A 14,918-nucleotide genomic window follows, 5' to 3' on the forward strand; every position below is an offset into this window, starting at 1 on the left:
TTGCCACACATTACATCTCACCAAATCTCTTATACACAGCACTCTGCAACATGATTTAGTACACATGTTTCTACTAAAGGGCTGCACAGTGATACAGGTATTAGCACTGTAGCCTTGCAGCAAGATTGTCCTCAATTCAAATATTTTGGCTTCCTCTAACAGCCCAAAAAACATGACTGCTTGGTTAATTAGTCTCTCCAAATTGCTCTGAGGTAATTGGGTGTACAAGGCAGTTTGTCTTGTGTGTCTCTGTGTTGCCCTTTTATGGACTGGCAACCTATTCCACCCCAGTTCCACCACAGTTTGAGAACCATGGTATCGAAGTTTTCTCTTTCTCTTTTTAAAATAAACATTCTATATCTAAGAAAGGGAAAAGAGCATGGTAAAGTTTTACCGAACGTCTGCTGTTACTTTTGATGTACAAGGGCTACATGCATATTCCACGAGCCCTCGCTAGCAAGCAAAACATTATTCTCTGTATTTCCAGCAGAAGGCTCAAGTTACTTGAAAGAATGACAGTTTCGACCTTGAAGACAGGTGCAAAGAAAGATTGGTGTAATTTGTGGCTCAAGTCAGAGGTGTGGATTTTAAACCGTCAGTGAGAAATTCCAGCCAGATCACCGCTACAGACAGAAATGCAGATCTTTTATAGGGTTATTATGTATAATAAAGGGGTATATGTAGTCAAAAAACTGAAAATGACTGACAAAGCTATTGATAATACAAATCCATATTCTCTTGATTTATGCAAAAAACAAACAAAGCCAGTCGATAGATTTGATCCCACTGGAGACCTTGGTTTGTGGCAGTACAAAAAAAGAAAGACTGCCATAACAGAGGAGTTCTGTCTGAAAACCACTGCTGGTAAGCTTCCAGCTTCCTTAGATATTTGTTTCCATCTTCACACAGCAAGAGTTTCACTTTATATGTGGAGTTCTTACCACAAACCAATAGTATGTCTAACTCTATTCTGGTTCCCTCTGTTTAATAACTTTCTTTTTGCTTTCCTTTGTTTGCAGGTAATTTTCTTTACTTCAACCATTTGTCTCTATTTAATGTAGTCCCTGCTCTGTTAAACTGTATTTGAGCCAATTAACTTTTTTTTCATTGTTGATAAAATAATAAGGAAAACAGTTAAATGATGACCTGATTTTAACACTAGATAAACTGAAATAGATGAAAGAACAAACAGGTCTTAGTGCAGAGGAGGGTATGACAGCAGTGCAAATAAAGCAGAATATTTTAACAAGAGGAATCATTTCTGATTCAACAAGAGGAGACCAACAATAAACCACATCATGCACACAATGTTCAGGTCCAAAAATCTAAAAAAAAAAAAAAAAACTGAAATTAAGCTGCAATGCATTTTTGGAAAAATACCAAGAGACAACGGCCCTGGTTAACCAGCAAGATGATTAACAGACAGAAAATAATATATTTCATTAAAAATAATTATGTTAAGTGATCTGCTTCTTGAAAATATCAGCTAAGAATTAAACAGCATGAGAATAGGCTGTTTCTACTAAAACATTGTCTCCTGACTGCCAAGTGTGTAGCAGAATTTAATAAATAATAAAAGAGGAACAGGGCCTTGCATGTGTATTTATAACACCTAACATTTACATTTTGTAATACATATGTATCCAGCCCCTTTTACTTTCTTATCCCTAAATCGTATTCAGCACAACCACTTGCCTTCAGAACTATATCAATAAATAGACTCTACATTTGTGTAACTTATTCTCAGCATAGTTCAGCTTTGAAAGTTTCATGCAACATCCTTCGATCATTTGTTTGAAATTAGAAAGACTCTCAGGAGAGCAAACATATTGGAATATAACTCCACCCAAAACTGACGGTGTGGTAAAGGGAACATGAGTCAGAGAAGAAGCCAAGAGGTCTATGACCAAAAATCTATCAATGTAGCTTATATGCAAAATGTTAATGAATGGCAGAAAACTAGTGCTCTGCATCACCTTGAAAACATTATCCTCAAGTTAAGGATCATACTTTTCCTAAGGGGGTAAAGGGAAGTTGATTAAAGTTATTTTGAAGATGGATTAAGCTAAATCCAGGAAAATCCTAGGAGAAAATCTGTGAGATTCTGCCAAAGACTTGGGGAAAGAAAGGGGTGGAGGTTCACCTTCCATCATGCGAATGACCCACAACAAATAACCAGAGCTACAATAAAATTATGTAAATGAAAGAACAATCATGTGTTAGAATTGTTCAATTAGAAAACAGTAGCAAGACATTAAAAAAAACACAAGCTTACTTCAATTCTGGTATAGCTTTTCAATTATATTTATGACTTAGCTTGAATATTCTAGCCATGCAAAGATAAACTACAGCCTACCTTAAGAACTGAAATACCAGAACTGAAAAAAATAAACAGAAAATTATGGAGGCCCCATTTTATAACAGTAAACATCCTTTAAGAATGTGAAGCCTGATATAGATGATGCCGAGTTTCGCCTAGTTTTGATTTTTGTTCAATGTTCAGCTCAAACAGGAAAGCATTTTTCTTGCAAATCTTGAAGCATGTAACCTGTATTCCTCAGTTTATGGAGGGAAATTCTGTTTTCCCCTGAGTCTTTATGCACAGCTCTAGTATAATTCAAAATGATTGTTTAAAAAAGAAAGCTGTTGAATGTTGGAAGTCAATGTAAATTAAGTTTGTCCAGCATAGAGACAGTATTAGACATCCAAAATTGTATTGTAAAAAGGAGAGCAATATTTCTGTGAGAAACCTTACACAATGACACTGAAAAACGATGACTCAAACAATCCACCCATGATAAAGTACAGGAAAAGGGTGGTGTTTGATTTCTCTCAGTGTTGACATTTAAATTCACTATGTCCCCTCAAAGTACAAGAACAAATGTGACTCTTGAGTCTGTACCAAGGTCATTTTTGGCTGAGCATTTGTACAGGCCAGAGTCTGAAGAAGATGGTCTCTGGATGACAAGTGTGTCCTGAGGGTGAAGCAGTTCACTACCTGTAAGACGTCCTTGCTCTGCTGCTGAAAGAACTGAATGATCTGGAAGTTCCCAAGTGATCTCTGGCTTTGGGATACCAGTCGCAGCACAGTTGAGCTTTAAAGGAGTTCCGCTTGATACCCTTAGTTGAGGAGGTGGCCCTGTAGTTATCCGTGGAGGGTAAGCAATTACAATAACAGGGACGTTAATCAGTGCCTCCCCAGCATTGTTACGAGCCCTGCAGATGTAATTTCCTTTGTCATGGACAGTAGTGTCATGAACAACCAGAGTACCATTCTCCAGCAAATGGTAACGACCAAGTGTCTGAGGTTGAGTAAGAGTATGGCCACCAGGAATAGTCCAGTAGATTTTGGGTCTGGGACTTCCATCCGATAGACAGTGAAGATACAGGGGCTCCCCAGAAATACTCCGTATGATGCCCTTAGGCCTTGTAAAGATATAAGGCTTCTGCCCAACGCTCAGTATTATCAGTTTCTCTATATAACCCAGTAAATTCCTTGCCCCACAGCGATACTTTCCAGAGTCTTCTTCACGAGAGCTATAAATTAATAAAGTCCCATCATCACTTGGTTGGTGACGAGAGCTGCGCCTGGATCCACTGGTAATCCGTGTTCCATTAGGCAAAATCCAGATGATCTCAGGTATTGGTTGTCCATCAGCCGAACAATTTAGAATGGTAGTTTTTCCAATCCGAGACACAAGACGTTCATTAAAGGGGTTCTTGAAGATTGGCCTACGTAGGACACTGGTAACCTCCAGTTGCACCACCATAACTGCCTCTCCGCCATCATTCCTCGCCAAGCAAATGAATTCTGCAGTATCAGAGGGCCGCACATTCCGAATCTCCAGTGTCCCATTAGGATGGACATTAATCCTGCTGCCAAAGTATGGTGCTGAAAGAAAAATATTATCCGGCATAATCCAGGTGATAGTTGGTGTGGGGTCACCTTCAGCCTTGCAGTCCAAAAGTTTCCTTGAGTGTTTCATGGCCACACCTTTAATAACGGTCCGGTTCTGCTGGAATCCATTGATCACTGGTGGATTCCCATCGATTTCTAACTTATAAACTTTTTGGCTTTCTCCATCAGGATTGCGAGCCATGCATACATACTCCCCTGCATCAATAAGCTTCACATCTCTTATATCCAGTGAACCATTGACATGGATTAAGTAGCGCTCATTTGATGCTGCTATTACATCATTGTTAGATAGCCTCCATCGAACTCTTGGTTTGGGCTCTCCGAATGTTTCACAGTCAAAGCGAATATTCCCTCCTGGCTTCACCCTGGCATAGGTTTGGCTTGGTGTACGTATTCTTGGGGCCGTTGTCACTACGGATATGTGGACATGCATGTCATCCTTTCCAAACAGGTTTTCAGCATAACACGTATAGTCTCCCTCCTCAGAAGTGCTAACCTAGAGAAAATATATAGTTTAAATTAGTCTTTGAGTACTTTACATAGACTTATCATCGTTAAAATGGCATACCTGGTTCAAAATCAGAGTTCCATTTTCAAGCAATGCATAACGACTTGTTCGGCCTCCTCCATGGCCAGCATCAGCCTGCAAAGCACTGTTGACCATTGTACCATCTGGTAGGCTCCAAGAGATTTCAGGCTTTGGTGATCCTGAGGCTTTACAGTCTACTTTCAAGTCTTTTCCATAGTGAACCTGTTTTTTCCTATTAAACTTAGGCTCTATTTTGGCTGGCTTCATTGATACGGTGACCTTCATGAGCTGCATATCCTCTCCAATTTTACTTTGTGCCAAACAGAGATAATCACCAGCATCTTTGTCACTTAGTGTGTTGACAATGAGAGATCCATTGTCCAGGACCTGAATTCTGCTGCTCATCCTGAGGAAATACAAACATAAAAGTTGAGAAAAGGACACAATTTGTTCCGTTTTTAGAATCACAACAGTGATATTTACAACATAATTAATGACATTAATGGCCATAAAATAAAGATATTTGTATTTGACTTAATATTTTCTGTGCAGGTTAGACACTACTTTCTTTGAGTTATGTCTTCTTGAAGAATTGCAATGCCTACATATAATCAAATATTTTTGCACCTATACAAAACTTGTGAAAACTGTGTCTTCCTTTAGTTTTTGCAATCTTAAAGGAGCATAGCACAAGTTCCAGAGTTTTTGCAGAAGTCTGCCCCCTCTGGCGACAAGTTGAAATTACACCAATGTTGTGCACGCGCATGGGAAGAGGAAAAACATCTGCTCCTGCAACTGCATAGGTCTTTCATTTAGAGGCATATCTTCTGAGAAAAGAAAGTTATAAATATTGAAGTTAACTTGTGTTCTCTCACTAATGCATTGATTACGGCAGAGACTCAATGAAGCAGCCAGTGAACGAGCATGTGCAGAGCGTCACACTCGTGCACATGCCAGGAGGATTCAGCCTGAACCTCTCTTATAAACTGTCTAATGGAACCTAGAGAGGAAACTGTGGTAAATAGAGTATAACTAATTTTACATGTCGGGCAATTGTAAGGGCATGTATGGGAAAGGGAAAAAAATACTTTTACCTTGTGCAATGCTTCTAAAGCTGCTGTCACATCTTTTCCTATCTTTCCATTTATGTTGCTGTATTGATAATCACCTTTTATGTAAGTTTAAACATGAGAAAATTAAGCACCGTTTGTGACATAAAAACTCAAAACTTAGGACTATGTTGGTTTTGATCCACTCTATTTTCCATAGTGCATATTTGGATGAAAGTATGTTACTTCAGCTGTAATTTCACCTGCTCATAATATTATTATTTTTCCCTATTTAAAGAGTCGGCTGACCTTCTGGGACTTAAAATACTAATTCTCTCAAATCAAATGTTCTAAATTCGTTAAGCTAAGATGAACCAGGATTCACTGAATGATTCTGATGATGTTTTTCAACAATTTTATTTGTCTTTTTGTTTCTTTTGTGTGTACATAGTGCCTTAGTTTCTTTCATTTTAATTTTTCTCAGTAGTTAAGTTTCACTAGCCCAGTAGAGATGATTTGTTGATTGAAATATAGTGTTAATTCAGTCAAACAGCATTCTATAATGATGTTATCTGGATGATCATTTATTTCTGTTAATAAATTCTTGAACTTGAACAGAAGTTGTCATTCATTTATTCCACATGTGCAGTTTGCTGTTTAGAGAGTGCCAATGCTCGAATCACCCTCTCAACTATTGTCCTAATATGAGCTGTTTGGGCTGATATTCATTGCACAATACTTAACAGACCAAGAGTTATTTATTAAACATTGAATAACTTGAAAAACACGTGTAATGGCACAACATCATATATCACTGAAATTTAGGACAGATACATCAAAGAGATGCAATTATTAGGACAAAGTTACATAGTAGCTATAGGGTTAAATCAAAACATTTACAGTTAGCTATAAATGCTTTTATTTTATGGGTATTTGTATTTTCTAATTGGCATTGTTTTTTTTGTTTTTTTTTTTTTACCTGTGCCAATGGTCAACAACGGCTTTAGAAGGTAGCCTCCAGAGGATCCTTGGTTTGGGGTCTCCTTTTGCTGAACAGTTAAGTCTTAACTGATCCCCAAAAGACAACTCTGTCATTCTCTGCGATGTCTCCACTATTTCAGGTGGATACTCTTTTTTTTCTACTGACAGAGTTACTACTCTTCGCTCTGAACCAGTGGAGCTCGTAGCAATACATTCATATTTCCCATCATCTTCTGGATTCACATCTTTTATGAAAAGGGTTCCATTCTCACACACTGATATCCTTTTTTCACTTGTATGTTTATTAAATCGGACCACAGATCCATCTTGGAGTACCCAGTGAATGCTGGGATGTGGAGTGCCATAACTGGTGCAAGGTAGCCACAAGTTCTGGCTCAAGCTCGCTTTAAGCTGCTGACGTTTCTCCTCAACAATACCTGGTGGTGCTGCGACCACCTGTAGTCGTACAGTAGCTGTATCGGCTCCAGCTGGATTACTAGCAATACATTTGTAATAGCCTCTATCATAAATAGAGACATTGTCTATGACCAAAGTCCCCTCAGAAGACACCAGTACCCTTCCTCTCTCCATGTATTTACCCCTAACTTGAGTCCTGTTTGCCAAGATCCAAGAAATCATTGGTAAAGGTCGGCCTTCGGCTTTACATTTCATCTCCACTCTGTCTCCTGTGTGAGACTTAATCTCTCTCATTTTTGGTTCAAGGATGCGTGAGGGGTAGGCTACCACAGAGAGAGTGACAAGAAGTTTGTCTGATCCAAGCTCATTGGATGCTAGACAGAGGTACTGGCCACGGTCCTTAACATTGGCATTTTGGATGGTCAGGGTTCCATTGCTCAACACCTCAAACCTGCCCATCTTTTCATTGATGGGAATAGTGTTTCCTAAAACACAAAAAACAAAGACGTTTTCAAGTTAATGAATATTAGAAATCTATACCCAACATTTCAAACAAAAAATATGAATATAAAATTGGAAGACACTCTTCTATATCCTTTCTATGAACTTGTGGTCTATGAAAAAGAACAGTCTTTTTTGGTTCCTAGCTCTTAGAATTACATGATTTACTGAGAAATTACAGAAAAATTTGGTCAAAATGAAATATTAATTTCAATGTAAATTTGTTATGGGAATGATTTTGGTCTTAATGGTACATCTGGGAAAAAAATCCCTTGAAAAGGTGGTCTTTTTATCTTTTTTTTTTTAGAGACAGCAATTTATGAATACTGTGTCTGTACCTGTGAATGAGAAATATTTCCAGGTTATTACTGGCTGAGGGGCTCCAACAGCCTCACATGGGAGGAAAGCATCTGAGTTGGACAAAACAGTAAAACTTGCTGCATTGCCCCCAACTATCCTCGGTTTACTCTTCATGGGCTTTGTTGTGGGTTTTAGTCGAGCAGGTCTGGCAGTTGTGGCTTCATTGTCCATGAAATGATTATAAGTGCCAGGGAAAGATATATGAGTGTCTTTTTTGTCTGGAGAATTGGCATCATCAATTTCCTCAGCTTTAAGTATGGTGATTGTGTCAAAGGGAAGGCCTTTCTCTGCATTACCCCTTGTGTTGGTGCTATCCGCCGTGGGTTTGATTGTCTTGACTAGTGACTCGTGAATATTTCTCTGTATTGGGGTTTTCACGTTACTGACTCTGGTTTGAACAGTTGTATATGGTTGTTTTGTGGTTCTTGGTATCAATGTAGTCATTGGAAATGTGTAAATGGGACTGTAAGATGAAACAGATTGTGTGGTTTCATCAATTTTATTTTTCTCAGTCTCAACAGCTACGGTTGAAATTACTTTAGTAAATGTTGGTTTCCTGAAGAGTCTCCTGCTCCCATAAGGCTTCTTTCTTCGGCCCTGTGGTCGTCTTCTTCCAGCAAGGCTCTGTCTGATTACATGTGTATTTTTAGCAAAACCTCCAGACCCCGACGTTAAGACTTCATTAAGATTATCAACTGAGTGTTGGTCGACAGTAGGTGGCGATGGAAGGGTCTGTACTTCTGTTGGTGTTTCAACTGTGTTGGAAAGCCTGGAATAATTTGGTGAACCTGCTGTAATATGGTTGAATTTGGGTGTTTTAACGTCAAAATCTCCAGATGTTAAGCCCTCACAATCATCTAATGAGACTTCTTTGCTGTTTGTGATTTTTGATGGTGAAAGAGTCCAAAGAATGCCTTGTGAGTTCGCCATGGTAGTGGTCACATCAGCAGGCGCTGTAGTTGAAGGTGTGGTCTGAAGTTTTGCTTTTAGTGGAATGGATGGTTTCTTCAGCTTTCTCAGTGTCTTTCCCCTTTCTCTGCGTTGAAATAGCTTGTTCCATGGAATCCTTCCATTGATAACCTTAGCTTTAGGTGTGGTGAATTGTGTGGTGGTAATTAGCTGTTCTTCTTTTTCGGTAAAAAAGTGACCAATTGTTGGATCAATTTCTGGGGCCTCAGCAGATGCTATATACTCGGTGGAAGCCTCTGATCTAGACTTAGCACGGCTGAAGGGGACACTTGCAGTGATGGCAGAAGTCGTAGTACTTTGTGTGGAGGTAGGCTTTTCTGTTTTGTTTAAATATAAAATGGAAGAAGGCGTTGGAGTAACAAGCGGCACATTAGTGGTCTCCGTCTTCCTCTTTTCATCACAGTCACACTCTGAGAAAAGATGGAAACATTGTAGATAAGTTCAAGGAAAAGGTATTTTCTCATTACCAGGGTTGATACATGTTTTTTTACATCAAAAGTATAAGTTTTTCTTCACCCAATTTTCCAGAGTTCTCTGATTGTTTTATAAGGGGAATACTGTTCACCATCTATTTAAAAGCAGATACAGGTACATCTAAAAAAAAATGTAAATACCATGAAAAAGATTTTTGTCACTCATCTCAGAAAGTGAAATTCATATATTATATAGATTTATTACTCAGAGTGAAAAATATCATGCCTTTATTGTCATTTTCATGCTTATGGCTCACATATAATGAAAACTCAAAATTCAGTGTTTTAGAAAAATAGAATAATGCCAAAAAGTTAAATATCATGAGCTTAATGCGGTCACACACTAATCAACTAATTAACTCAAATTACCCCCACAAGGAGCCTAAGCTACAAAGTTCATTGCTAAAAACACTGGTTGTTTACAGAGGGATGTCTCCAAACATCTTCATAGAAAGTTGAATGGAGGGAAAAAGTGTGGTAGGAAAAAAAAACACACTGAGGGAGTTTCCCAAAGAGTGAACTGAGGCTAAAGTCAGTGGATCCAGAGCCACTACACACAAATAAATCCTACACGTGGGCCACAAGTGTCTTACATGGACAAAGAAGAAAAATAACTGAACTGTTTCTCCATGGTCCAAAGTCCTCTTTCCAGATGAAAGTAAAGTTTGAGTTTTTATTTGGAAAGCAAGGTCTCAAAGTCTGGAGGGATATAGGAGAAATTCTACATTGCTTAAAGTCAAGTGTGCAGTTTCCACAATTGGTGAACCTGTGGTAATAGTTCAGCAACTGTGGTGAACTATTACCACAGGTTTCACACTTATTACCACAAGTTTTACACATTTGGAAACTTGTGATGATCTGGTGCCATATCACCTGCTGGTATTGATCCATCTTTTCTGAAGTCCACAGTCAACACAGCCATCTACCAGAAACGGTTAAAGCACTTCCTTCTACTTACAAGGTTTATGGACATGATAATTTCATGAGGGGCCTGGGACTGGCCCAAACTGACAAAGGTACCAAAAGCTGGTTCAGTGAGCATGTTGTTACTGTGCTTAATTAGACAGCAAACTGGCCTGACCTGAACCTCATAGAGAAACTATGAGGTATTGTCAAGAGAAAGATGAGAGACAGCAGACCTAACAATACATATGACCTGAAGACCACTATCGTGGGCTTCTATTCCACCTCAGCAGAGCCACAAGCTGATTGCCTCCACGCCAAACTGAATTAATGCAGTAATTCATGCACAAACCTGGCAAGCCAGATTGATAATACATAGCACTCTCCATTCTACACATTATGAACCTGGGACTGCTCCTGTCTAACCCGTTCGGGGAAAGAAGGGACATTCAGCAGAACTTTCCGAGTTGATTGGACGGAGCAACACCTAGTGCCCGCCTAACAAAGAATAGTTTTAGCCAATCACGGAATCAAATGAAAATGTCGTAAGCAGCAGGCGCCATGAGTGACCACAAGTTAAGCTATTAAAGGCACGCTTATATGGATGGTAACACTCATGGATTCTGACAAAACAGATGTGAAAGCAGCAGCTATGTGTGTATCCTCATGCCCTGCCATGTTTATTTTGGTTCGACTGTGGGCTCGGGACCTCTTGCTTTTGTCACAACTGTGTGTCCCACCTTAAATCATAAAACCACAACGTGATTGGCCCAAGCCGTTTTTGTTCAGTCAAAACCGGTTGAGGTGGGAGCGGGACAAGATGGATTCTCGTGTGTTTGTGAATGCACAAACACTGCAACAATTCAGCTTGCAGGCAAGGTTAACCAAGTACTGAGTGCATAATAATTAACACATTTTTCAGAGGCCTAAAAATTATTGTTTACAATATACTTTTTTGTTGATTTTATGTAAAGTGTCCAATTTTCTGAGACACTGAATTTTGAGTTTTCGTGACCTTTAAGCTGTAATAATGAAAATTACAAGGAAAAAGGCTTGACATGTTTCATAGATAAATGTATATAATAATAAATCTATATAATATACAAGTTTTACTTTTTGAAATAACTCACCACAAATTTTACACTTTTTCTTTGATGCTCTAATTTTTTAATATACTGTATACCTGTATTTCTGGCGAGGTCAGCTTTTGCTATTGGAATCTGGAAACAAAAACGGATGGATGGATGGACGGATGGATGATGGATTCCAAATGGACAAGGATGAATGAAATGTTTGTACTGTATGTAAGGATATTGGTCAAAGAATTGAAGGGAATGAATGAACGCACAGGTGAAAAGATAATAGGCTAACAGATGAATGGATGCAGGAAAAAAAATGGATGGACAGAATTTTTAGACAATGGGATAGGATATAAAGTCTGGAAACACATATATTTTTGCATTCAATGTTTCCTTCTTTGATTCTTATTCTGACCTGGAAAATCCCTAAACCAAATTTAAAATGTTTCCTTAATTGTCCAGAAAGGACAAGAACCCTGCATAAAGTCAATATTGAAGAATCAATTGCTGAAATACCTGGGGTAGTTTCTTCCTTCTTCACAGATGGCTGTTTCAATCGATTGATAAAAGACTGCATGTCAGTGATCCTGTTGGGCTTAATTACCCTCCTCCGACCATGAGGGGTCCTTCTGCCACCTTTCCTTCTGTTGTTATTGTGTGGAATTATCTGGAACTGTTGCTGGGAGATAATGGTGGAGCCTGCAGACAGCTGTGGGGATTTTATTGTTTGGGTAGTGTGGAAGGTGATGGTGTCTTTCTCTCTTTCTGTGGTTGTAATTGCTGTAAATGTCATCTGGCTTTCTGAGTCTGTGTGAAGGACGAGCTCCACTGGGTCCAGATCATCCATTAGTGGAGTGATGCTAGGGTATGTAGTCAATCTGAGTGCTGCCCCTGTTGATGTTTCAATGTCTGCAGTTTGTTCTCCCAAAAGCCTGAGCTGAGCAACTTGCTTTTTATCAGCCGTGCTATGCATCTTGGTGACAGGCTCCAAATTTGGAGGTGGCCTACTGGTTCTTTCCAGTGGATAAAACTCTGTCGTTTCAACTTGACCTGGTAGATTTGTGAATACCGACTTTATTGGCGCGGAATCTGACTGCCTGTATGTTTCCATTGTTTCTGTGGTTGGTTTGTCTCTCCATGTAGCAACGATGAGATGCTCTTTTTCATAGCCCCCACCAGAACCATTTTCTTCTTCACCAGAAAAATCAGTGTGTGGAATTTCATTTCTGACACTCTTGTTTACAGTGATAGTCTTTGTCTTTGATCCACCATGAGCTTTTTTCATGAATTCAGCAAATTTCTGTGGGTCTACCTTCCTGGAAGCTTTACCAAACATCCTGTGTCTGTTGTGAACTGATCCCCTCCTTCTTTGCATCATTCTACCATGAGAATTTCCTCTTCCCTGTAATTGTAGTCTTGGGTAAGGTCGATCTGAGGTGGCAGTCCTGGATTCTTGACTTGTTTTTTCTGCAGGAGCAGAAGAAGTGTTCTCATAGAGGTTGACTGCATGCTCTTCCAAGGTGGAATCCATCTTGGTGTTATCGTTGCTTTTCAAAGGTATTACGGTATCAAACCTTTCTTCAGAAAGTGTCACCTGATACACCAGTAAGTCAATTCCCAAGTGATTAGCAACCAAGCACCTATAGAATCCTCGATCCCTGGCTGTGAGACCTTGAATCAGCAGTGTACCATTCTCGTAGATCTTTCTATTTGCTTGAGACTTCTCCAGTACTGAGTGGTCGGGGAGAATCCATGAAACTGAGCCCTCCGGACTCCCAGAGGAATTACAGTCAAATGCAAGATTGTCAGAAACTGACTTTGCGAGCTGAAGACCATTCATATCAGACTCCTCCACATCAGGAGAAAGAACAGTCACTCGGAATGTGAGGACATCTGCATCCAAGTAGTTTGTGGCAATGCAGCGGTAGAGACCAGTGTCAGAGGCATCTGCACCACGAAGAGTCAGGCCCCCATCAGAAGAGATTATAATCCTTCGGTCCTCACTGTAAAATGGAGCACGGACTTTACTTCCATCTGGTAAAATCCACTCCATCAGAGGCTTTGGCTCACCTTGGATTTGACAGCTCAACTTTGCCACTCCACCTATGTTAAAAAGTAAAACATTTTAGAGAAGAAACAAAATTCATTTGCACGAATAAAACAGGAGATTCTCAATCTTTGGAGAGTTTTTTTTCTTACTCAAACATGACATTTTTAATGCATAATTTTAAAGAAGGTTAACGGACTCCTACCTGTGATCACTGTGTGCTCAGTCTTGGTTTGCTTGTCTCTTTTGATCATGGTCCAGGTATAACGATCCTTTTTTGAGGGTATAGCTTCAAGATGTAAGGTAACAACAGACTGGTACTTAATATGCAAAGTAGAAAGGGTGGTTGTAGTGCGGTCAAGCTGGAGGATCACTTCGTCTTGCATTAACCATGCAGGAGTTGCTTTGATATCAGCTTTAATGTTTGTTGTAAAGCCTTTGTCTCCATCCTTCTCCTGACTGTATCTGTAGACCATTTCGGGTGTTTTGGCCAACATTACAACTCTCTCAAGCCTCATAGGAGAGTCACTGTAAGTTGCCAAGATCTGCCACAGCTTTTGGATGTGTTCATGGTCAACATTACACACCAAATATGTAGTTATGCCTGTGGTAAGCCATGTCACATTCTTTTCCTTGTCCTCTGTTGTGGTTTGTGTGAGGTTTTCAAAGGCAGTAGGCATCTGGACAGTACACGACAGGCTGGCATCTTGGTAAAACTGGTCAGTCATGTTCATCTGAATGGACCCTAATGGTGCAATAAAGTCCTTGGGGTAAACTGGAATAAAGTCCCCTTCCACCAGGCTTATGTTTTTCTGCTTGAGGTGGGATTTAATCCAGGGCTTGGAACAAGTGAAGGCATCTTGGTGGAGAATGGACAGAGGTCGGCTGCGGTGAGGGGCAGGAGTTTCACACACAGGACACAGCTGGCCTCGCCTGTCTCGGCTGCACTTCAGCACACCTGCAAACAATTATCAAATGGTGTCGTGTTTAGCTGGCTACATGAAGGAAAAGAAGATTTAAAATTTCCACATTGTAGGTTCGCCAGGTCATAACTAGACAATAAAAGGTATGACCCAGAAAAGATTATCATCATACAGCAAAATATATGAGATATGAGTTCAGTTTTCCTATAGCCAAGTCATGAATTTAAAAAAAAAACAGAACTTTCATTTTCAGAGTCTCTGGTCTGTTGCTTTCTGTAGCTGGGTATGATGATTTTTTTTTGTTTTATTCAGTAATATCTCTAAAGAGATTTATGTTCCCCCTTAATTATTATTATAATTAAGGGGGGAATATAAACTGCCACCTGCTGTACTGGATGTGCAATTACACTTTTTTCTGGTACGGCAAAAAAAAAAAAAAAAAAAGGGGGGGGGGGGGGGGGGGGTTATGGCAATATAGAACGGAAACCAATCCGTTCTATAATGCCATATGGGGGGGGGGGGGGAGTACTGGTCTATTGCAATATAGAACGGATTGGTTTCCGTTCTATATTGGTTTGGTTTCTCAACCAAGAGCAGGGTAACTTTTAACTGATATATGTTAAATGAGCATGTGTATGTTTGTTGGGAAAACAGAAAAAGGATGGAGTTAGCTGGTAAGATAACTGATAGAGGGATGGAACACCCTAAAGGTGAGGGACGAGGACACAACACAGATTATGCCATGGCCAGGACATAGAGGTTGAGCAG

General features: G+C 39.6%; 1 protein-coding gene across 1 annotated transcript in view; it reads right to left on the reverse strand.

Annotated features, from left to right (window-relative positions):
- Positions 1-624: 624 nt before the first annotated feature.
- The window catches only part of igsf10 (immunoglobulin superfamily, member 10), a 25,249-nt gene continuing 10,955 nt past the window's right edge, over positions 625-14,918 (reverse strand). Inside the window, exons 5-10 of the mRNA XM_036149921.1 lie at positions 13,433-14,185; positions 11,697-13,283; positions 7,735-9,135; positions 6,477-7,380; positions 4,488-4,854; positions 625-4,415 (exon numbers count right to left, since the gene is read on the reverse strand). Coding sequence (XP_036005814.1) covers positions 2,865-4,415; positions 4,488-4,854; positions 6,477-7,380; positions 7,735-9,135; positions 11,697-13,283; positions 13,433-14,185 — 6,563 coding nt within the window. The 3' untranslated portion in view covers positions 625-2,864. The remainder of the gene's footprint in view (positions 4,416-4,487; positions 4,855-6,476; positions 7,381-7,734; positions 9,136-11,696; positions 13,284-13,432; positions 14,186-14,918) is intronic.

The sequence above is a fragment of the Fundulus heteroclitus genome, chromosome 18, assembly GCF_011125445.2.
Source record: "Fundulus heteroclitus isolate FHET01 chromosome 18, MU-UCD_Fhet_4.1, whole genome shotgun sequence".
Taxonomy (NCBI): domain Eukaryota; kingdom Metazoa; phylum Chordata; class Actinopteri; order Cyprinodontiformes; family Fundulidae; genus Fundulus; species Fundulus heteroclitus.